This window comes from Ammospiza caudacuta, chromosome 1 (assembly GCF_027887145.1).
Source record: "Ammospiza caudacuta isolate bAmmCau1 chromosome 1, bAmmCau1.pri, whole genome shotgun sequence".
In the NCBI taxonomy this organism is placed as follows: domain Eukaryota; kingdom Metazoa; phylum Chordata; class Aves; order Passeriformes; family Passerellidae; genus Ammospiza; species Ammospiza caudacuta.
The window spans coordinates 114,504,200-114,530,122 of NC_080593.1; the positions used below are offsets into that span (position 1 = coordinate 114,504,200).

Below are 25,923 nucleotides of genomic sequence, written 5' to 3' on the forward strand. Positions count from 1 at the left end.
TGACATGGGATTAAAAATTCACATCTTTTGAAAAGATTGCACTGGTCTTGGGTCCTTGTTCAGACCAAAGAAGATAAACCCTCCCCGAAGTTCCAATTCATCACATCCTTCCTTAGAGTCATCACAATTGTAGGCTGCTTATCAGCCTACCTGACTTACCTTGAATTTTCCCTCTAATTTGCAATAAAATAAAGCTGCATCAAGAAGTGTGCAGTAGGAAGTGTGACTCACTGGTTGCTCACCACCCTTGCAGCTCTAATATCCAAGTTTTCCTTATTTGTTTTGGCCCAGATAGCTGCTCAGTTGAGGATTAAAAAAATTCACTATTTAAGAAAAAACCACAAAACATGGAAATGTTCTTCAGTGTAGAGCTCAAGTTCAGCTTCTGGGTTCTCCTGAGGAAACTCCACATGACTACTTCAAAAGTAGTGCTGGGACCAAAACAGCTTTCCCCATTTCATGAATAACATCTCATCTTTCAACCTTTGCAAAAATTCACAATTTAGCGAGAATATATACTTCTGAAATTCAAGAATAGCTTTTATTAAGAGATTACTGACCTAATTATGAAACAACTTGTACCTGAATTTCCAAATAACTGAATATACTTCCACAGAAACACAGAAATTCAAGCAAGCAGAAACCACAAAAAACCATTTTATTGCAACAATGTCCCCATCATCAAGTGAGATGGCAGAAATTAAATTTTAATTAATTTTGCGTTTCTACCTTTTTATTTATGTAAATATAAATTCAAGAGTGTAAAATAAATCCACATATAAAACACAGAGGAAACATTCTCTTTCAGTGACTCCAAAAGAAACTTACATACTGAAGATTCATGACAAGTCATCCACTGTCCATTTTTCCAAGTATACAGGCATGAAAGAATGCAGAAATTTATTCTCCAAAAGCATCCTGTATAAAGTCCTTGAAGTACTTAAGTAATATTTAGTAATTTCATTCTTGAGCTCATGGATGTAGATTCCAAGAAAGGAGACAAACATCTCAAACTTCAGATTATTTAACCTCCATCTAAAATAACCCATTTAAAACAAGATTATGTTCAATTCTTATAGCTGAAGCATCACAATTACTTTATTAGTATCATTATTTTGGAAAACTATTTCATATAAGGTTTTCCTGCTTTTAAAATAAAGTCAGAATATTTATTTCAAATACTTTTGCTTACTTATGCAGTAAATATATTGCGGAAAGTAACTCCACATGCTGGTACAACAGGCCTTCATGAAATTCCATTTAAACATTACTATGATGTACCTTAAAAACAGGGACTACAGCATGAAATGCACCAAAAAGAGTCAGTGTCATGGGACTGTGTCTGACCTTCCTTCTCAGATGCAACAAAACGCTAATGTATTTTGAAGTAAATATTGGACTGCTAGACCATACGAATACTAGTTGGTTATAAATATTTGGAATAGGAACATTTACTGCTTTAGAAATATGTGATTATTTTTTGTTCATTGTTTTACACAAAAATAAGTGTGACCAGTATTATAAAACGTATTGTGGGGGATATTTCAATGGGAATGTTTTTCATTGGGTCTAACAAGCATACATTTCCTATGATTGTGGTTTTTAATATGTATCACATGCCAAGTTCTTAAACTTTTTACCCTCATGGTTATGTTACAACAGAATGAAGAAATTAAGATGGTAAAAGCAAAGTTAAAAATGAGAACTGCAAATAACTTCACAACTAGAAGAGGAAAAAATCACGGAAGGATTTAAATCAGCACTATTGTGGGTCCCCACAGTTGCACTGCTACTCTTAGGTTTCCAAAAGATGCATATGATTTTATAAATATTGTTGTGCTAAGAGCCATGCTCAGAAACAAAATATAGGCTGGCACAAGTCTACCTTCTTGGAGATGCATGTTAAGTATAAAATTCACTTACTAAAGTGCATTTGCTGAACAAATTCTAAGTTCTACTATTATAGCTATCCCAATAAGCAATACAAACTAAACTTTGTTGAAATTCTACCTCTACTTAAAAGCAGTAAATATAGATGACTGAAATCTAAATTACAATCTTGAATTACCAAACTTCTTGACTCAATGCTGTGAGCTCTAGAAATAAATGTAGTGTCCTATACTTCCCACAAATGAGGAATTGCCTCTAGTTAGAAATACTGACAGTGTAGAATGGAGTTAAGTATAAGCAGAGCTGAAGTAAGCATTGCTTTGCTTCTTATTCAACACGGTGTTTCTTTAAGGCTCTGAGAGAAGCTGTTAGTTGTCACAAGATCTTTTGGCAAAAGATAAATGCAGAAGTAGCAGGGTCATCTGACATTTCAGAACTTGTATTTTCGTATTTCACTAAAGCCAGCTCATTCAGTGTCTGTATACATTTATTGCACTTGTGTTGTTGGAATACTCTATACCAACATAGTAATAATGATTGCAACAAAGCCATAGTAAAATAAACTTTTAAAGGGTCTGATTTAGATATTAGAAGGTAAGTGTCTGCATGTTTAAAATGTTTCCCTAATAGTAATAAATACAGACAAATTGCTCATCAAGTCAGATGCATATGTTTAACCAATTATTTAGCATATATAAAATTTCACTCATCTTTTTATCAATACAAATCTGTTAGGGATCAAAAAAAGACTTACCATGCAAAATATTGATTAGTGCTGCATAATGGAATATATATTTCTATCAGAGTTAAAACAGCATTTTCAAAATTTAAAGAAAAATAGACTTTTAAAAAGGGATTCTACTGTCGAATGCAAGTCTTCCTTGTAGCAATGACAAGATAGAGACAAGTTACCATTTATCGCTGTACTTCAGTCTTGATGAAAGACTAATAATAATTTGTCCACCTACTTCTTAATAAATGCTACATTTTCAAGAATAAAGGAACTATCAGTAGGCCTTATTTCTACTTAAAACAAGTTATTTTTCTCTGTAATAGGTCAAGTATGCTTTTAAAGATTCAGGTAATGGTAGACTCATAATTTTCTCTCTCAACAGATTTCGAGGAGGCTCTTCTGGCTTCAAGGCCTCACTGTGATCTTTTTCCTCCTCCTCTTTGTTATCATCTTCCATTCTTTCATCTTCTTCACTATCTGGAGGCTGAGGAATGAGCTGATTACCAACAAACACATAGGTGTTAATCCTGCGTCTACGACATCTCCTGCGTTTGCGTTTCGGAGGAGCCTTCTGAGCAATACCCTTGGCTTTCATCTCCTCGTTTATGAAGTTTCTAAGAGTGCGTCTGATATATATCCGAGCTAGGTCCTGGAGGTTCCTAACAGCACATGGAGCTAAAACGAAAGAAAAGTAATAAGTTGTACTAAGTAAAATTTCCCTCTAGCAAAGAAACCCCAAACTAACTGCAAGGCAGTGAGACTAATGTTCAAAACCAATTCAATTGAAATTTTAGTAAATGATACAGTATGCAAATGATACAAGGTTAGATAGCATCACCTTGACCCTGTGGAACAGTCTAGGAAACAAAGAGATCTTTTAACAGATGTGCAAGAGAAGTAGTAAGCATGAACAGATCATTAGAATAAATTTTAAAAATTACACAACAACTACTGTCACTTTTTAGCACCTGGCATGTTTTGGCACCTACTGCTACCACAGTTAAGATCCTACTGTGGGAAAACAATTTCTACACCTGTGCCATACTAGTTTAAAGCAGGTGCCTTTCTTCTGCCTCCTCCTTCTGCTCACTTCCTACTGAATCTAACTGATGAGGGAGGGACATGTCTAATTCACAGGTGACAAACCAGATAAGCCACCTGTACATTTGAAGTAGAAGAAGAATGAAAATTACTCAAGTCCTAAAGGCAGAAAACCCCAAACCAACAAGTAAAAGAAAAAGCCAAAACTTTATGTTTTCCAATGACAAGCCAGGTGATGACAAAATATTGCTTGGCTGCTGGACACCTGCCCTAGATGAGCTATGGATGGCTATTTCCAAGGAAAACAAAACCAAAAAAGCACACTAGCCAAAGTTGAAGCTTGTTCAACTTTTTTACTTGTCACTTCCTTCCTCTAAAGAATACCATAAAATTAACAGGGACTTCAGCAAGGAAGAAGTCACTAAAGAAGTAATTTCAAAAATTACACTTCCAGAAAATGCATTCAGCTATAAAAGCTACTGATGTAGTTTAAAGAAGCTGTATTGTTATATACAATGACTTCACTTGCAGACTAATTAATTTATCTGAGACAAAAAGGATATTAACACTGACAATACTGATTTCAGGTCATGACAAAGATAGGAGGGAGGAGAAAAAAAAAGTCCCATTTCTTTAGAATAATATCAGCTCAAAATTCAAGAACAAAACCCTATCTAATCATCCAGAACATGTTTCTAAGTTCAGGTGAAAAAAATGGTGATTGCAGATTGTATGGCAATTATAACAAATGCAAGCACTTTCAATGAGAAGAACAGGATGCAAAATTTTAGGTATTTACTGTCCATGTATTTCCATTTGTCTACTACCAGTGAACTGCATACTAACTCATAACTACATTGATCAAATGAACCTTTTAACACCACCCCTACAGTTTTCTACAAAAAAAGACTCTACTTTGAGAATGACTGACAGATTTTTTACATATTTGAGTTATTTTAGTCTATATGTAACACTACACGTGTCAGAGAGTATCCAAGGGTTGTCCAAAGTATGGCACAGACTCTATGTTTACTTAGTAATAACATCTACAAACTCTGGCTAAACTTTACAGAAGAAGCACGTTGACTACTTTGAACTTTTAAGATAAATTACAGGCCTGTGGACTTGAAACAAATAGACAATGTTACTATAAAGGAGAAATTGTCTAAATTATTTTTGAGTTTCAGCACACTCCTCATTACACCCCCGCCCCTTCCATGTACCCCCAACAGATCCACAAGAATACTTTTGGCTTATTTTTAACTTTTTAAATAAAACCGGATCCACATGAGCAGTGGAAAGAAGCCTATTTCACTAATCTCATTTTACAATGCAACTTCAAGCCTCTAACTCTTTTTTCTTTTAAATGTGAATAATACCACATTTGGTTATTTTTTCCTCTTCTCACTAAAACTTCATTTTGAAATTTTAACACAGGAAACACCTTTCTTGTACTACCATTCAGCTCTGACTGTCCATGGTCTGCACTCCTCATTCCAAAATTTAGGAATGTTGATAGAAAATCCTCTTTTTTTCCAGGGAATTAGACTGTATAAAATCATTGCAAAGTTTGACTAGCCACCTCTGTATTTCATTGTTAGATATAACACAATCTGAGGAAAAAATAATCTTGAATCAATAAACAAATTTCAGGAAATTACTTCTGACGGCTCAAACCAAGAATTAAAACAACAAAAATTAATTATTTATGCATAGGAAGAGATTATGTAAAGGAAATTATCTTTATACTTTGCATAAAAAAATTAAAAGTACCTATCACAGCAAGTTCACACTCAAAGTTAATAGCCAGATCAGCAGTCACAGGCAATTCAAGCTGATAGGACATCCTGGACTCCTGAAGGGCTTAGTTTCACAGTCAAAACATGTTAAATTTGGGCTCTTTGTTGGGTTTATTTAATTTCCCACGTGCTACCATAGCCCTGTGTTCTACTCCTAGCCCTGACTACTTTGACAGAAAACTTCAACTCTACGCTTTTCTTTGTCAGCTTTTTCTCCTTTCCTGTTATCATCCTATCTTACCATTTGGCAAGAGGTGTACTTCCAAAGACTTTCTAAATACCTTTACTACCTCTGCTCAAAGCATTGCAGCTAGAAAGCCAATGCCAGTGACTAATAACAAACAGTTATGTCTATATCCACTGCACACAGACATAAAGCAAACTTGGGCTTATTAATAACCTGTCATACCACAGCCCCAATTTAGACCTCTTCCTTCCATTTCAGGGGGAAGAAAAAAAAATTTCTGGCAGACCACAAGAAAGTTAGCACTGTGAAGGATGTTAATACTAGCTGGCTAGAAGCTGGAAGCATTCTATCACTTAAATTATTACCTTAAATTCAGAATATTAACTGTGAAGGAACACAGACCACGTACTAGGAGCACAAAAAATCAGTAAGCTACTGCTTTGCTAAATGGAATGTTTCTATAGCATAGCCTCTCAGTTTCCAACATCAGGCACTGTAACATGCCTGCGAGCCAAAGGGAGGGAGCACAAACTTACGCAGTCCTACAGTGTCATGTTTGCCGTTGTCATTTCTGTTTGGTTGCACTAGTGGAGCAAATGAAACAGCAAGGATATTCTTACTTTCCCATGTGTTCTGTCCTGTTCTCAAGATCTGTGTTAGCTGCAAAACAAAACCAAAATAGATCACTGGTTACAATTTTGTCATAGTCAATACTATTCAGATAGGTTTCAAACATGCTGCTTTTTCTTTTTTTTCTTCAAAATTAATGAATTAACGCTGTTTTATGAACAAAAAGGACTTTGATAATCCTTGAAATATCACTTGGTCACTACAGTACTAAATAAGGCTCCTTTGTAATGGGAAGAGATGCAGCTGGAAAACTAAGGCCCTAAGGAAAACACTAAGGTAAGTTTTGTTTTTTCTCATTTTTCCAAAAGATCAAAGAATACTTTAGATTGGAAGCAACCTCTGGAGTCCTACCCTCCTCCTTGAACAGGGTCAATTTCAAAGTTAAATTAGAAGCTTTTCTGATTAAGTGAAAAAAGATCTAGGACTGAGATTCCCCACCTGTCTAGGTAACCCGCTGTAGTGTTCAACCATTCTTACTATGAAAGATTGCCTTCCTTATTTGCAGGCAGCAAGATCCCTTGCTGCCAGTCTGTAATGTTCTTTCAGTATCCTCTGCACCTGTGAGGAGAACTGGACTCCTGTCTACCACATAATTCTCCACCCCTTCAGCAAGACAACAGGAATTAAACATTTCCTTAGAGTCTTTCTGCAGGCTAGATTATCTCAGATCTTGGAGCTGCTCCTCACACTTTATATGCTCTAAGCCCCTATCCACTTGTATATAAGGTAAAAATAGTCACAGTTTAAATTTCTCTCCTAATTTGTGACTACTTTTAAGCTGAATTCTATCAGCTTCAACTGACAGTATCCTAGCTGAATAAATGATGGAATTATTTATAGAACAGAATCATGCAAGCTACGCTTAAATTCCTTTGGTATTTAGGAAAGCAGATCAGTAAAGTGAGAATTCTTTTTGGAAGTAACTAAAATGCTTATCAACAAGAATTTTAGTAATTATCTGTATTTAGGAGGACAGCAACTTAAGTCACATGATGTGCCTTTTTCAATCTCCTTATTAGTAAAACAGGGAGAATAATACTTACCATTGAGAAGCCTTTTGAGGTCTAAGAATGAAAAGTGATAAAAGTGTGAAGTATTATTAAAATAATATGCCCCTGTCTGAAAAGCATTACATCTAATATGGAAAAGCAACACTGAAAACTGCTGTGAATACAGACATATTTTTCCTTTGCTTTTTTCCTCCCTTTGCAATGTCCTACTAGTCATAGCTATTCTTTGAAATCCATTCTCCTGGTTTAGAGGTGGTTTCTTTGTTTTGAAGTACTGACTGAAAATGTCTGTGTGGCAGGGAGATTTCAAAGAAGTTCTGGTATAACACAGAGGAAATAGCATGAAATAGACTGTTAAAAGCAGGATATTGATGCTTTCCTACAAATTTAAGGGAAAAATGTTCAATGCTTGATTAATAAAAAGATTAGTATCTGCTTAACTGCAACAATACATCAAATCAAGGTATCATTAGTTGAATGTTAACTTAGTCAAATATATATTCAAAAGCATTCTTTAAATTACATATTTCTCATACTAGAAGACAAAAAGGGGAAATTGTCACTAAAGTCACCTGATCTTCTATAGGCATTACTAAAATGCCTCCAACTTTCAATAAAATTTTCATGTAGTTTTCATGGTCCTTCTGGACTCCAGCTCCACAGTAAATCCGGTCATACTGATGACTGTCTGAGGCTATTTCCAAACAATTACCAACCACAAAGGCAGGTTCACAGAACTCAAATCTAAGGAGAAGAAGAAAAAAAGAAAGAGGGGACACATTTCAAATTAGGATTTTTAAGAAAAGCCAGTCCAGATAAAGACAGAAAAATATATTTCATATCTTCCCTTATATCATGAAGAATGATTAGCATATATAATTTAAAAGTTTGTATTAAGACATTACTCTGAAAGTAATCTGTTTTTTTTCTGCCACATCAGGGACCACTGAAGGAAAAACTCTTGCAGTTACAATTATGTACTATGCAAAACAGAGAAAGCTTCAAAACACCACCTTCCTAACTAAAAGCAAGTACATTAAAGAAATCTTAAGCTATATGGTACAACTGCTACTAAAACAGTATGTTTATCAACGAAAAGCTGTTGAATAAACATTGAAAAGTTTCATTTCCTAGCAGCTCCCCTCAATTTTCTATCAGTTAAGGTCTATTTAAAAGCTCTTTTTTCTCTACCTCCCAACTTTCCACCTTGAGCCCAATCCACTTTTCCCCAAAAAGTAATTCAATGAAAAAGTCTGACATTTTTTTGACCACACACAAAGCAAAAAATAAAAGATTCTTTATCTTGGAAACAGCTAATTTTCTTCAGAAAATGGAAGTAATACAACTGGCATTTTAGTGGACCAAAGTATATAACACAAGTTGAAAGGACTGTAGGTGCTCTCTGTCGCTGCATAAAACACCAAAGAAAAAATGTACAGGGAAGTACTTTATTGCTAAAGCTGCATGAATTTGCCACAACACTGTTATTTTCTGACATTTTTTAAAGCTCTGAAGCATCTTACTGCTGTAGCTGTTAATACCATAATAAAATCTACCATTTTGTAAAAAAATTCATTGAGCGAATAATTGTACCTCTTCCCCAAGCACTTTATATATAAAAGGAGAGCTTACAAAGTAGCTCATTGAAAGGATTTATGATTTTTTTTGAAAAAAATATTACATAAAACCTAACACCCTTGCTGTTTCACGAAAAAGTTCATAAACTTCATCTGGCAGTATTAAAGTCCCAATGCATCTCAAACAGCATCCAGAAGGAATGAATTTTTCTAGCAACTACAAATACACGCAGCCATTTTATGAACTTTATGGCTGACCGTCAATGGAAAATAATTTTTCTTTTTGCTTGGCTAGCATTAGCAAATCCCAGTACAATACCTGACAACATTCAAATCAATATTTTTTCAGTTACAGTAAAGTTGGCAGCTTTCACTGCTTAGGGATGAAGTCTGTAAGGCTTGGCTGACTTTCTGATCTAGAGCGCTGCCATTAACAAATCAGGAAATTGAAATTCTTGCTGGAAGTGTATTTTTCTCTCCAAGATGGGATGCTTGATCTTGAAAATATTCCAATGCTTCTTTCTTTGACTAGCCCAGACCAAACCCAGAATCTTTTTACAATTACTGCATGGCTCTCTCTCATGCACTTCTTGAAGTCAACAGTCCATGTTTTCTCTTCCAAATCCAGAGGGAGAGGGAAAAAAAAGAAAGCTACTAACAACACTGGCCAATTGAAGATAAAAAAGGGAGATGGAAGTAGAGTAGGGATAAATTGCCTTGTTGCACAAACTGAGAAGGTAAAGCTAGATGAGCCAGAATCGTGGCTGAAATAATTCCAGATTAACACAGAAAGATCTAGAAATACATTTGACAAGGCAGAAAATGAAATCCAAGACATTGATCAATCTGCTGAAGAAGCAAATCTCATTCCAAAAGCACGTGGACTATCATATTCCTTCCTACATTTTCTACATCCCACATACAGGTCAATCAGGCAGTTTTTGCTATAGTTTTAATTTCAGATTACCTACACTTTAAATCAAGCATTAACATATCAATTTAATTTGAAAGACTGAGCGAAGTACTTTAAAAAGTAAAGGAGGGTGGGGGAGGGGGCAGAGAGAGAGTGAAGATGGTATTTTTCCAAAAGGCATTTTTAAATCTTGACAGAGTCCTTGGTTAGTTTTAGAAAAATGAAGATGGACTCCCTGCCTGCCCACCCCCACAACTTTCACAAGTTCTTACCTTCTCAGAATGCTCCTTTAAAACCTACCAAATTTATTACCTGATAATCCTGTTTCATCTTTTAGAAACCACCGTAAAAGCTCATGAATACAATAGTCGTACCCTCTTAAAACAAGGAGAAACACCAACTATCCAAGGAATACAAGACACAAGAAAACCCCATGAAACATTCCCCAGACACAAAATATACATGAGCTGAAGACAAAAATCCACAGTATTCTTTACTAATATAGTAAAAGCTGAACATAATTGTTCATTTAGCTCTGCAGTTCGCAATGAGAAGGGCACAAATTCCAAATAAAGACACAGAAGCAAACTTAATACACTTGTAAGAGTAAAATGGGTTAAGCACTAGAGACTAACTCTGTCTACAGGCACTTTGGATTGTCTGCACTGTGCTCCCTCCACATTATTAGCAGAGTTTTGTGAAGACACAAAGCTCATGACCACAACAGGTGCTCATTTGTTACTCCACTTACTTCAAAAAATACCTTCTTCCTCCACATAGTTTTTCAGTTAGTTTCAACCCAGTCTGTCAACAGGTGGTCCTCCTGACAGACTCATTTCTTGCAGCAAAACTAAACACTTCATGGACTAGGTTACATGAAATTTCTGAAGACACTTCTTTAGTCCATGTCAGATGAAAAATGAGATCTAATCAGCTCACGTGGCTGTGCAATGCTCACTCCCAGCTGCTAGCTGCTGGTCTGCTGCTACTTCACCAACTGCCACATGTAATTTCCTGTTATCCAGAAAGGTAAAAGTAGGTGGTAGAAGAAATGGGAGGAAAAGATGATAAACTGTCTCTGGTAACAGCAACATGCCTGTTTAACAGCCAATTCCTCTTCATTTGTGCTTCTCACAGAATTATTCCGAAATAACTGTTTCATGTGTTAGGGTATGAACAGTGACTCATACCAGATACAGCAGAAATACAAGAAAAGCATACTGCTTTCCTGCTTGGTAGAGCATCATGGACTTTTCATGGACTAGCTGAGTTATAGAACAGTGAATCTTGCCCCTCCACACTCCCATGAAACATAGAACTCTCTACTGATGCAGCAAGACTTTCCCAGATCTCTAAACCTTAAGATGATTTTGATTTTACACACACCTCTGAATCAGAAAGAGCTCATAAAGATATGTACCATTTTGTTGTATTTCCAATCCAGTAATAAGAGATGGTCTTTGAACACAGACTGAAGTATAATTCTGAAAATTCTTTCTGCTAACTTGCCTACGCAATTTTTAAGAAAGTAAAATTTAAATTGGTTTTACTCAGGTACATGAGACCCCATCAATTGATCAGGAAATTATCTGAAACTTAAATACAAAGGTTCTACAAATACAAGGAAGTATTTGGTATTTAGAATACCTACCAGGCACATCACAAGCATGTTAGTCCTACAGCAGGAAAGTAGTATCAATCATATTAGGTCAAGTTCCATTTTTTAACAATCAAACCCCAATTCTTTTAGCACTAATTGTCGCTAGATCCAAAAAGTTTCTTTTATTCCTATTGCATCTGGGGTATCAAAACAGACCAGATATTACACTTCATTCTGTGTTACATCTTTTATTAATATTGATGAAAATAAAATTGTTTATTGCTTCAACACGCAGTATTGACAAACATATACTATAACTATCAAAAAGAGCTAGTATTTCACTTAAACATTTTGTTTATTTCCAAGCTGAAATGTAACTAAAAACTGCCACATGTTCTTTAATGTATGTTCACCTCTACCATGTGACCAGGGTGGCTTTACAGACATTATACTGGTAACATGAAAAAAACTATTTCACACACCAGACAACAAAAAGAAGGGAAAAAAGTGCTGGAACTATCTGGAAAACTTTAGTCACTTCAGGTTCTTCAGTTGAATCTGCTATCTTGATTGCAAGAGAATCAACAGCAAAGAAAACAGAAATTAAGAGTTCCCATTACAGACAACATGGCAACAGAAAATCTCTGTTTAAACAATCACGTGCCACAGAATAAATTTAAGCACACACAAATCACATGTAGCAATGGCCCAAGATAACCAAGCAGCTCCAAGCATGTAAGGCTTTTGCATGGAATGGGCATTTCAAGTTCAAGGCAAAGGTACTTCCAGCTAAATTAAGAAAAAAAAAGGCAAATCTGTAGAATTTAAAGTGAGTTTTTGCCTTTGCTGTAGAAACTTAAGAAAATTATCAAGTAATAGATTCTAACTGCCCATGTTTTTAAGTTAGATTCCCTATAATTAGCAACACAACAAAATATTACTACGGTAATAAAATAAACAACCATTTAAAACATTTACAGGAAAGATCTAAGGTTAAGTTTGTTGCTCTTGTATCCATATCCACCAATCTAGTACATGTGTAATAGCAAAATACTAAATAATGAAGCTGGAGAGTGTAACACCAACCTACCATGGTAGCAGGGATTTTTTACAAGGGGATTCACTTAGGGTTGGTCCTAATATGACAACCACCCATGAACCCTACCTTTAATTACTTCAGCTCTGAATATGTACAGGACACTTCTTGGGCCAAGCTCTTCTACCTATACAACCTCCGTGAATGCAGGATGTTATGCTGATGTCTTGTGAAGATGAAACTAGGTGCAAGGAGATATAGATTCTCTCCTTTTTTGTTGTTTTAAGTGGTAAAAATACTTGATTTTTTTAGAAAAAAGAACAAGGTCAATAACACTGGAGAAAAATATCAAGTAATTTGAAGGAAATTAAAAAAAACCAAACCTGTCAGCATCCACAGATTTGTATCTGAAGGAAACAGTAAAATATATTATGAGATTTTAAAAAGCAATATGGGGGAACCATTAAAACTATTTTGTTTACAAGAAGAATTATTTAGTTCTTAAAACTAGCAACACTCCAGCTACATTTTACACCTCTCAACTACTACATTCACATCAAAATACCATCTGACAGTACACTTCTGCCTATCCCCATAATTACTAATCACACTCACATCTCCCAGCTTACTGTTTACAGCCCTTATAGAAAGTAAATCCACGTCAGCATGAATTTAGTATGCTTTTTTCCCATCCATACACATTTCCTTTAGTTGGTCAACTCAAAGCTCTAAAAGCCTGAATTCATATTCAATACCATCAATCTATTTAAGTAATTCCCTTCCAATGCGAAATTTATTTAAATTTATTTAAATTTAGGGCACAAAGGACTACCATTCAACTTTAATAACGTATAAGAAAAGGTTGGCAAATTGTTAACATTTGTCATGTGAACTACCCTGACACAACATTAGAAGAAAGAATTTCACACAAGTCTTGGTGGGGAAAAAAAACCCAAAACAGCATATCTTAATAAATATTTCAAAACCGAATAGAAAATCCAGCATAAGAACTCATGGAATTAGCTTTACATCAAAATACCCTTAAACCAAACACATTAATAACCAGACATTAAAATGAATCTGCAAAATGCGTAGCGTCTGAAAATATGTGATTAAACATTAAACAATTTTCCTTACTGTGATGAGGAAGTAACACTTACTTTTGTCCCATATACTAATGCACTTTCACCCTAGTTCCAATATACTGCTGAATATACTTTACAAAAATGGGAAGTGTGAAAAGAAGGAAACAAAATTTCCACCAGTTCTGGCACATTTGTTGGTGAAGAGAAACAAACCCAAAAACTGTTGCATAAAGCTATGGCAGTTGTAGAATGAGTTCCCATGCTGTCTTAAAGACAAAGACTGAAAAACTACACATTATTTAATCTAGAAAGGTGTGGCTTCTTTGTGCAGTTGCATTAAGAATACAATCTCAGAGGCTCCTTTATATCAAACAACAATTTCCTAAATCAGTAATCTTACTCCAAGCATTCCTAGAACCTGATGTTTAAACAGTGATGTATTCACTGAAAGAAACCTTAAAGAAGTTTTCAGATAATTTAGTAAATTTTTCAGGTTTCAAAACTTTCCTTCTTTGAAAACAGCAGATGAATATTCATATGGCTTTATGTGATATGACATGCCACAAGAACATGCAACAGATTAATGAAATACTTTTTGATTTCTATTAAGTCTTTCTCATTTCACTGGACTGTGAAAGTGCTTTAGATATAAAGGTAAACAATTTTTAGAGAGCATTTATTATTTTCCCATGAAGTGAGGCAGTATCAGGCCAAGATGGCAAGCTCTTTCCACCTTTTCTCAAGCTTTTTCTCCATTGTTTTTTCTATCTTAAGTATTTTTCCAAGCTCTCTGAACTTGTCTTTGGTTCCTCGATAAATTCATATTCATGTATTTCTAGCATGTTTTGTTGAGAAGTTACACACCTTTCACCCACTAGTATTGTTGGTATCTTTTGCAGGTATACTAGAAAACAAACAAACTAAAATATTAAATCTTTGAAAACTTCTCACTGTAGACTTTATTTTAAGTCCCTTACATCCAATTACAACAGTAATTTTAATTAGCATTACAGTAATAGCCAACAGTGATGCTGGCAAAATTGCTATTAAATACTTTTGTCCTGGACATGATTTCAGCTTCCAGGCAATGCTATAGAGATAGTGGGAAATCTGTATCTCTACGTCCCTTATACTCGTCATTTTTCCATCTCTAAATAAAACTGTCCTGCTTCTTAGACATCTTGTTCATTATTTCTGATATTATCATCAGTTTCACTGAGTGGACCAAAGCACATTATCAATTATTTCTGAAGAAAAAGTCAAACATCTTCAAGTCAAAGTTCTTAAAAATACTTATGACTCATGACATTCTTCTTAGAACACAGATTTATAAAATTTAACCTTAGTAATATAACTTCATTATATTATACCTAAATTTTGGTAGTAAAATGAAAAGTAATACTGAAGGAATACTTTTCAGTAATTTCACAGAGAATATTAGGAAAAGTGAACGGGCATAGAGAAGTAAGAAAAAAATTGTCAGTTCAGTTTATTGTAAAAGCTCTATGATACTCATGGAAAAAGTCTAGAGAAAGATTTATCTGTTAACAAGAAAAGCATTTTCTTTCTATTTTTACTGAAGCAGAAAATTATTTTATAGGTTGAAAAAGTTGTATTTTCTACTGTGGATTTTTTGTGAAACAACAGCTTTTATAGGAGCAATATACCAAATATTGTCATCACTTGTTTTAATGTAAGAAAATTTTTAAGTACTATCAAAACTTGTAGACATAAGAGATTTCCAAGGGCAGTGTCCACTACAGGATTTATTTTTTAAAGGTATTTCATTTCTTGTTGTCAGGGCAAGAATATCTATTTTTGCTACTATCAAATACTTGGAAAGTGTAGGTTTAGGTCCTTCCCAGGTAAGAGTAGATTCGATTGTCTTTGGAGCCTTCTGGTTTACAAGATAAAGAACAAGAAGTAGTATTTCCCTCATACCTCTAAATAAATAAAATGACTGTGTTTCAAGCCCCTACTTTCCTTCCCTTTTTGTTTAACATAACCTCCAGCATCAAAGAATTCCACTGCCTGTGTTGCTCTGATTAGATTAAATCTCAACAAGAATTCACTTACCACTAAAAAAGCATTATTTACACTATTTGAAATTAAGTTATCAGTAATATTTAAACTGAGAAAGTAATCAGTAAGGTTTGGAGACAGTCTGCTTTTTCCTGCTTAGATTTTTACTGCAATCACTAGCCAGCTGACCAGCAAGAAGGAGCTCTATTTTTCTTTGTGTGTACACCAGGGAATCACCTTTCAAATCTAATTTAATTTTAAAAGTGAGCCTTTAGAAACCTACCAGTAGCCTTACATTTCAATGAAGAAAAACATTCTACTGAAGATGTTCAACACAATCTCCTACAGGACTTCAGGAAGAAGTTTCACCCATAACAGTTATCCCAGAATTAGTACTAGGGTTCTTGTCACTTACCATTGAAGTGGATTCTTTTGATCCTGAGAAGGGTTGGTGATTTTCTTTCACAGCAGGGACTTCACCAGCTTACCCACGTTTGGGTTTTGATAGGGTGCTAGAAGATGGGCAACCTAGCCTTGCCCTGTGGCTCTCTCTCCAAGCTGGATATTCTAGGTCTAGAAGTTGAATGGGAGCAGAAAAGACAACACATTCCCCTTCAATAAACAGGTGAAGCGGGGCCTGGTACTTGAACATACGTGTTTTAGATAGAGCCTTCTTAAGGAATGATTCTTTTCCCCTTAATTGGCATGCATTCTCTGAAGGCTTCAAGAACGAAAGAGAGCCTTACATGTATTTCACACACAAAGAATTTTCTTTAGTCTATACCTAAAATCTTTGTACCTCAACCATCATGATACTTTTAGATGTTTTCAAGAAAAAACTTCTCCTTTGCTTTTACTGGCAAACACACATCAACTCCATCAAGGCAGCATTTTATCTTTCAGAATGCACAACTCCACCTCCATTTAGAGGAAAACTGTTTTTATAGATTGGTGGGATATGGATACAGATACAAGTAATTACTGAAATTATTTGAAACAGGTATCTGAGAACTCTTCTTCTGATGAATAATTCCAGAGGCTAAAACTAAGATAAGACAAGCTATCAGAGACAGACAGCCCTCCCTTTAGGCTGAGTCTCAAATCCTTCTGGACATGCTAATTTTATATACTGTCAGGTTTCTGGTGAAGTACCTTACCTGAATCACAGAAAAGTAAACTTGTAATTGTACTTCAACATTATTATCAGGTATCAAAAAAGCAAGTTAAACTGTATCACACAGCACTGGAACATTCCCCCATACAAATGGCATAAAAGAAATATTCCATCTTGTTTTATTAGGCAAGAACCCACCTAAATTATCATGATCCACCTCCACACAGAAGTCAGATGCAAAACCAACTGCCTATTACTCCAAGCAAAGGAACAAAGTTACCAAGTGTTTATTTATGATCCAAGCTGAATCTCTCCATGTACCTACCCATAAGTTTAAAGTCGTGGTTTGTGTTTCAAAAGCAGAATGTTTAGAACATTCAGATCAGACTGCAGAATTCAAAACACTAAAGAAAGAATGCAGGGAAGTGGCAAAACAAAGCTTTACTGAAGTTCCCATTTGTATAACTCTGTAACTGCCAGGAACACACATCATAGTCTCTGTGCTCTTTATGTCCCCTGGGTACCTTGCTGGAGGCTGCTGGTCAAGTGAAAGTTATTTTTCACACACACATTCACTGAGACAACTAACTTCATTCATACCAGTCTGCCATGTAATCTATTTTCAAACAGTGAGGACTCCTGCTTGGAATACACCAGTGTTGAGCAGCAGACAGATAGCACACATCTCTTCCCTGGGTGGTCTTTCAGCCAAATACTAAGCTGACCAAAGCAGTAGTTAAGTTCAGATGGTGCAGTCCCATAACTCTGGGTAAAAATCTTTCACTTATAAACGAAGATGCAGGAAAAAGTTACTGAAACAAGAAGCAAAACCAGACTTACTGAGTCAGAAAACATTACTTTGAGAGTCAGCTTAAAATTCCAGATTTTAATACTTACAGTAAAAACAAATACAAAAGAACCCTACCACAGGAAAAAAAAAAAAAACAACAACCACACATCATCTTCATTAACAACATTAAAATATAGAAGATTTACAAAGAAAGCAATCAGCCAGAATCAGTTATGCAGACAAACTGGGAATTCCCCCCAAAACACAAAATCCAACCAGGCACTCATTATTGTATCAGCAGAATTGCAGCTACTACAGGTAGGTCTCTATAAAAAAGCACTTTCACAGAGGTGTAATTTTTCTTATGTTGGTGAGGAGAGTCCTATTTCTTTGGAACACATACAACACTGACATTTATTTACATCATGTTTAACAGTTTTGTTTTGTTTGTCCAAAGTTCTTGCATGTTTTGAAGTGTTACCAACACCCCCAGGATTCTGCTATTCATTTACTAAACTATCCTAATCAAATTTTGTTTCAATTATGACAAAACTTCATTGCTACTCCAATTTCCTTTAATTTTTGTACACAGCCTATCACCTGATTGGTAAGACATTCCAATCAAAACCAGTTTTTGTATGTCTTGTACAGACACCTACAGTAATGCACAAGGTATGTGCCAGGATTCACTAGCTAGCAGACACAGCTAACTTAACAGAGCCATTAATGCAGTATCAGCAATGACCACAAATTATCGTATTTCACGCACATTTTTTTAAGACACAAACTGCATCATAAAGCTGCTCACTGAATCAATTTTTACTTGTTCTAACTTGTGTCATAGATTAACCTCAGCCAACATAAATGCTTGTATTAAAACTAAGACAATAGTAATGAAAGATATACATGTTCTCCTACATGATTTTATTTATTTTACTGGGCTAACACAGTACTAAAATAATGTAGCCAGTATCAGAATTACAAAATTTACTTCAGATACAGTTAACACTAGGATGATACTCTTCTCTTACTTAGGAGCATGAAGAGAAAGGCTTGTGGTCAGACAAGAGCTCCTGAAGTCCGGATATGGGAAAAAGTGGATTGAGCTCCAGCCAACCTAATCCAGAACATGGCAGTCATAAAGCACTTTAGACAGGTAAAAGGACAGCAAAAGTTTTCTTTGCTGCCTACAGGACAAGAAAGAGGTGTAGAATGTGCAATTTTTAGGTTACTCCTAAAATTCTAAAGATTTCTTGCATTTCCAGAAGTTACCTTATAATCACTGTTGGAGAATTTATTGCCTGCAAGCAAAGAAGTCTTTACAAAGAACAGCCCTAGCTTTCCCTTTAACAGAGGCAGAGACTCCCAATACTCTTAAGGCCAACTTAAAATAATATAAAATTGCTGGGTAGGTAGAAGCAATAAGGTTCAAAGCCCTGGAATCCAGAGTTATACCCTGAAGTAAAAATGAGTAGTGCTACGAGCACAGATGAATACTCTGACGTCCATCTCTTCAGGAAGTAAACATGAAGGCAATCAGAAAAAATTACTCATGTCAGATCAATATGGGTAGATTAGAAAGAAGGTTAATACTGTACAGAGAGATTATGTAAAACTACATAAAAACTGATTTAATGGATAAAAATTGCTCTATACATGCAACGACACCCACATACCATGTCACTCTCCTAAATGCATATATGCACATACGTGCACACACACACGTACCCGTGTACAGATATACATCGCCAAAATGCAGGGAAATCCACTTTGCTAAGCACTGCACAGCAGAAATACTCCGATACTTCCAAAGAGTGCTTTCTTAAGCCTCAACTTACCTCATGAAGTAGAGCCACAAACTGGAAGTTTTAGGTTAAGATTGTGTGATGCCATTCTTCTCCCCCCTCTAAGTTCATAAGCAATGACATGCTGAGTTTAAAACCAAAAATGTTATTGCAAAGCAAGTCAGACAAATTAGATACTTACTTATCAAAACTATCACTGTATTTTATGAAGCTCTCCAACTTTTCTTTGGCGTATTCTACCACATCTGAATGAAGCTCTATTCCATGATTTATCCCAAAAGGCCCTGTAAATAAAAATAGCATGGTGTGTTTTTGTGATGTTTCCTTTCTAAGCACAGCAAAACTACATGGAACAGCACTATAGTGTAAAAATATCAAAACCACATAAAACAGAAGTCTCCAAACATTGCTAGACAAACTTAATTTTTGCATCTGCATTACTGGTGCTTAAAGAGGAAGGTAAAAGGCCAAAGGTTTGATAAAAGAACAGGGACTGAACTACAACAATTACAGAACAAATTTTCTTAGTCAGCATGCAGAAAATAAGCTGACTACACTGAACACAGTCCAAGCAAATTCTTTTACAAAACATTACTTGGAACACAACAAATAAAAATTTCAGTCTGTGTTTTGGTATTTAGACTTTAAAGCTTTCTTATGGCAAACTTTTCATAGTTTCTCTCTGACTATTTAGAAATTGAGAATTATATCCCTTGGCCACATATGTTCTTCTAATTTGCAGACTGCAAAATCAGAAATTTGTTCTTAATTTAATACAAATAATTAACTTCCACCAAGAACAGTGAAATTGCCCCACACATTATGTTCACTCATCACAATCCCATCACAACTGCATTGCCTTCCTGTGATCAAATCCAAGTATAATTCCAAGTCAAACTGTGTGCCAAAAGTTAATGCTATTATTTCAGGAACAAGAAGAAATCATGAGACAGTATTATGAGGATTATCCACATCAGGAAGGAATCTGAATCAGACAGTCACATTTGCTCTAAGGATTCTAAATTTAACATGCACTCATAGCCCAGGGTCTTAAGTCATTGGAGCATAGAATTGGAAAAGGGAAAGGGAAGGAAAAGAGGGAAAGTAAACATCAATAAGATTAGACAAAACTTATATTTATATCCTCTACAGCGTTCTAAATCTTTCCTAAATATTTAGCTCCATGATGTTACTCCAGTGAAACAGAATTCAATTTGTCTTTTCTAGGACAGAGATTACCAAAACAGACTAGGGTTAGTAAGAGAGATTTTGTTTTACTGCAACAAAAATACAACATATAGCTATTTACACTTAACTTGATCGATAATTGCAACTCAACATAGTTTAGAATATTTTCTGCTGGGTGAAATAAAAGCAATCCACTACTCCACCAGACAACTACTAGGAGTGCTTTTAAGACCCCATTGATTGCAGGCAAGAGTTAGCTATCATACAAGGGATGTTCTTACAGCTCGTGAAAACATTTACCTTCTGCTGACATTCATTTTTACTGTAAATTCATGTTATTATTGGTCACTTTAAAAAAAGCATTGGCATAGGCAATCCCCTTTCTAGCTGTTTAATATTCTCTTGTATCATAATAGGCTATGATGCTTCTAACAGCTCTACATTATACAGCAGCATTCAAGGTAAGTTCTCTTTACCTAAAAATTAATAACAATTCCTTTAACCTCATAATTTAAAGTAAATTAAGAATGCATAAACATCATCTGGTCAAAATTTCTCATGTACATTCCTTCAAGTACCCAACTTCGAAAGCAACTAAAAAAATTCTACAAGCATCAATTGCTCTAACAAGCTGAAATTAAAACTATGAATGCAGAACACTACCACATCATCATACACCACAGCATTTGTAATCTAAATGGAAAGATGAGAAATGTGCTCTCTTCTCTCACTGGGAAAGTCACAGCTGGACATGTAAGCAGAGTCAGCTATTCTAAAAATGTGAAACCAACATCTCCACTACTCCCTGAAATCAACTGGCCTCTTTCAGCATAATGAGATAGCAATTCCACCCAGTCTGAACTTCGATTATATTTTAACAGTTTCAGCAACAGTTAATTTAATCTCTGTGGATTGGTGTGCAGTCTTTTAGTATGTTGCTATACTTGGAAGCGATCACCAGTTTCAGATTATTTGATAATTTAACCTAGTCATTTTGACACTGCCAATGTGGCAGAAACATTACTCACTACATTGTCAAATGGAAAGATACTCAACTACTGTCAAAACCCACATGGTTCTGTTCCTCACTGCAGTGTACGCTGAAATAGGTTTGAAAAAAAAAGTGAGCTTTTAAAAACAAGTATGGTTTAGTTGTCAGAAAATGACATCTGTTTATTTTTCTTCACTAAAGCAACTGTTCCTTGGTTTAAAACAAACACTTAAGTATAATTATTATATGTAACTAGTTTTATCAGAAGGAATACAGTAAGAAAATAAAGACATAAACTGCATTTATACCTTCGATGCCTTAGCCTAGAAGTCAAAACACATTACAACACTAAGACTTTGGTGACAGAATACAGCATTCCAAAACATGGAAAGTCTGCTTCTCTAAGCAGCTAGGCAGTTGTGGCTCCAGGCTGCTCAAGCCCGGCTAGGGACCATCAGCACCTGAGCCGCCTTTTCGGGAACATCTGCAGGGTAAATGTGCTCCTCAGGGGCTGTCAGACAACCTCACCCGATGTAGAAGACAAGTCTTTTCCTGTTTAATTCCCTCAACTCTGCATATACTATTCTGAAGGATAGCAATTCTGCTTAATACAGAGAGGCCAAACCCAGGAGTGTTCAATCAGCCATACAAAATTGGTTTAAGTACAGAGATACAAATGCAGCATACAGAATCAAGTGCAATAAACATAAATGTCTTTTTTTTTTAAACATATGAGTTAAGAAAGAATAATGAAGTAACAAAGCTTTCCACAAGACAGTAATAAACATGCACCATTAGTCATTACCCTGAAGAAACATTTTCGAGAAAAAAATGCTGCAATATTTACTAATTGTTTAGATACTGCACTTAAAATATTACAATCCAATTAAAAATATCTACTCTCAATTAGAAACATCCCCAAACAGAGAAAAGCAACACTCTACGAGAATAGATAGCTTTACCTTATTTTTACCTGTGAATGACCATAATTCCTGTTTCCACAAAACAGTTTTTATTTATTAGTATCAGTAACTCTTATATTTATTAGTATTAATTAGAACAAAAGATACTGCAGATACCAACAAATGATGTTTGTTATGCACTATTAGCCATAATTTCTTCCTTCCAATAAATAAATGATAGAAAGTAACTAATTAAATGAAAATTAACAAACTGACTCCTGACACCTTAGTTTTATATATAAATTAATGTAAGCAAAATCTGTATATTAGCTGTCAGCAAGATTTCTACAACCAAGGAAAAGCTGCATGCAGTATGGTCAAGAAAATGGTATCTACAAAAAATACACATCAAAATAACTACTGCTGTTTTATGTAATAAAACAATTTGTAAAAAAAATTAGTTGTTGGTGCATGTGCTCTGTAATCTAAATGTTGGGCATGAGGACATTTAATGCATTTTTCTCTCTGGGTTTTGAAATTTAATTTAGGCAACAATATTTAGTTCCATCTTTTTTCATATAGGAAATGTATTTGAAAACAAGAAAAAACACAGTGCTAGTGTGTTAAAATTCTATTGAAAACCTACACACCTGATTAAACATTCTCATCAGTCTACATCCCAAAATTTTCTAAGACGCTGATTAAATGTATTTTAAAATAACTGTTTCCATACTGACACAGATTTATTTTTCAGTTAAGTTTCTTAAAGAGAAATAAATTAACCATTACAATTTAGATTTTCCGTTCCATAAACTGAAGATCAGAACAGTAACCCACAGCAAAGGCACAAATAGAGTGCAAATGCAGATGAAAATTTTAGGCTTCAAAAATTGTTCCACTCTACCTTTCCCTTTTAAACAAAAATAAGGACTGCTCCTTTCAAATGAGCATTTTAAACTACAGAATGCAGGAAGAATTGCCTCTTCCAAAACATCCAAGAAATGTCACCAAATTAGAGCGTCAGTGAACTGCTTGTAGAAAACAAACTATTTTAACAACACATCTCAAAGAGCCAGCCTTATGTATGTTACTGTCATTGTTAAAGAAGTAAAAGTAAGGTTTTACAGGGCTTGCATAATCGTCTAAAATATTCAAACCCATTATATTTAAATAAAAACGTTCAGGTTACCTAATATTAATAATTACCTAATATTAATCCCACCATTGTACTCAAGTATCCGGTTCCACTACCCAGATTTAGAAAAGACAATCCAGGCTGAAGTTTCAGTGCTTCCATGACTTCAGAATAAATGCAAGGTGCTGACAAGTGTATATTTCCATGCTTCCAGGCCAAGTCTTTGTAAGCATTGTCCCTGTACCCTTCCAGGTAATAATCACCACGATCAATAGCTCGGAAGGCTTGCTCCACACTCTCGGTACGAATGTACTGAGCTTCTTTCAAGTTATCAATTAAGTCATCGTTGTCTTCTCCAGCACTCACAGCTCCTCCCATGCTGAACTTCTGTGGTAATTCAATTAGTTTGCAAAATGCATTAGGAGCAGAGTTTTCCCAAAAGTGTATGTTTGTAATGGAGTCTCAGCTGTTTTTCAGAAGGACATCACAAGTGAATTTCCTGCAAAACAAAGAAATTAACAACTATTAGCAAGCAATGCAATATTGTTAGTAGTGGATAACTTTATGAAGCAGAACTAAGATGCAGGACAGCTAGTACTCAATCAAAATTCTACCCCTCAGATTTTTAACTCAAAGCTTAGAAACATGGGTTTTATACATCAGCAGGGGCTGTCTACATCATGCAAACCCTTATGCTGCGTTGCTTGCTAGACACTGCAAACCCTACAGTGCTAAGAACCCTTCACCCATGTCACACATTTGAGGGGGCACCTACAGGACAGAACTGCCTTTGGGTGAGCTCTTGTCCCATCCTGAGAGCTAAGTGTCCAACAGCAGCTTGAGCATGTACCAACTTAGCTAATTCTGAAAAGAAGTTGGTTTCCATGTGCTAAGATCACCCATGGGGGAAACAAAGCCCAGGAAGGGATGATGTCCCAGAGATGCTTCTCAGATGTTCACTTTGGAGCTGAAACAGAATACTAGTGCAGATACAATGGCACACTGCTCTCTTCTGGAATCAAAACAAAAAAAAAAAGCCCTCCAAGTATCTGAGCCCCTCCTAATGCCTGCCATATTCACTAGAGGAATAAAAACTCCTTAAGTACCTGGAAATTTTTAACAGCTTGCCAGCTCATAAGTGTAATTCTACACAGCACACTGCAATAAGTCATATTCACTTCAAAATACTTCCTTCAGATCTGTATTTTATCTGCAGTTATTTCATTATGAATTACTAAACTCAAAATCCAGATACTAACATTTTTAATGTTGCATGAATTATCAGTAAAATAGCAACAGAGACTAGGAGACAGGAGAATAGGAAGTTTAATGCATCACTTCTAGGTGAATAGAGTACACAGTGAATAATGCTGATAACACACTGAAGTTTTAGCTGTTGCTCAGTAGTTTACCAAAAGCCAAGAAGTACTTTTTCATTTCCTACACTCTGCGGTGCACAGGCACACAAAACCAGGAGGGAGCATGGCCAGGACAGCTGACCTGAAATGGCCAAAGGGATATTCTATACCATAGCGTGTCATGACCAGTATATAAACTGGGGGGAGTGAAATATTGAGGGCTATTAAAGCTCTGGTCAATCAGAGGTGAAATGATGACTGATGTTCACCATTCAGCTGTGTGCTTCCCTCCGAAGCAAAACTAATTCCCACTAACATTCTGGAATGGAAAGAGGTAAAAAGCCATCACATGCAATTATCCAGCAAAAAACCATTTTGATTAACGCAGAAAAAACAGATGTTGGAATACCCTAGTGCTTCACAGCAGAGTAAGCAGGCCTGTGCATGTTCAACTGCACAGGAATATTTATTTCTGCTTGTGGAAAAAACTACAGGACAACTTGGACAGAAAATGTGAAACCTAGGAGATTTTTTTAACTGTAGGTTATAAAAATATTCCACCCCTATTTGTCTGCACTTGCACCACACCTGAAGGTTTAATGAACCAAATTATGATACTTCAGTTAAATAATCTGCAGTGACTAAAGCAATCGTTTTTGCCATATTTCACACTAAAAAGTTCATTATTATCTTGAGCTATGTTTGGAAATAAATTTAACTAAAACCACAAAGATAAGAACTGAGTTTTGTAAAGACTAAATTCAGCTGCTACGTTTGAGAAATGGGAATGCTGCTTTCAGCTCCTCCTGCGGGGTGCACCCACCACCTCGCACCAGCAGATGGAGAACTCAGCTAGCCATCAGCACTGCGTCAGCAAACGCGCAGAGCACGCCGATGGGAAAACCTAAAGCTTTAGCATTCCCATCAACAAGCGTCTTCACTGCTGTCACATACCATTTAGATCCTGTAAATAACATTTTTCTAGTTTTCAATACACATGACACAGCAACAGACTTTTTTTAGGCATTTGGTAATTTGTATTCTTGGCATTATATGATGGCTCAAGTTATTGCAGTATCACAAGACTTTCTACTGATGACACCCACCAAGTGCCTCA

General features: G+C 35.5%; 1 protein-coding gene across 6 annotated transcripts in view; it reads right to left on the reverse strand.

The window, feature by feature from the left end:
* Positions 1 to 627: 627 nt before the first annotated feature.
* Positions 628 to 25,923, reverse strand: part of PCMTD1 (protein-L-isoaspartate (D-aspartate) O-methyltransferase domain containing 1) — a 40,601-nt gene continuing 15,305 nt past the window's right edge. For 5 of the 6 annotated variants that reach the window (XM_058818491.1, XM_058819274.1, XM_058820067.1 and 2 more), the window contains 5 exons: positions 23,520 to 23,947; positions 19,414 to 19,516; positions 7,863 to 8,034; positions 6,187 to 6,310; positions 628 to 3,298 (listed from right to left, as the gene is read on the reverse strand). In XM_058818491.1, coding sequence (XP_058674474.1) covers positions 2,928 to 3,298; positions 6,187 to 6,310; positions 7,863 to 8,034; positions 19,414 to 19,516; positions 23,520 to 23,826 — 1,077 coding nt within the window. In that variant the 5' untranslated portion in view covers positions 23,827 to 23,947 and the 3' untranslated portion in view covers positions 628 to 2,927. Of the gene's footprint in view, positions 3,299 to 6,186; positions 6,311 to 7,862; positions 8,035 to 15,938; positions 16,086 to 19,413; positions 19,517 to 23,519; positions 23,948 to 25,923 lie in introns of those variants that run through there. The other variant, XM_058822271.1, reaches the window with a different exon arrangement.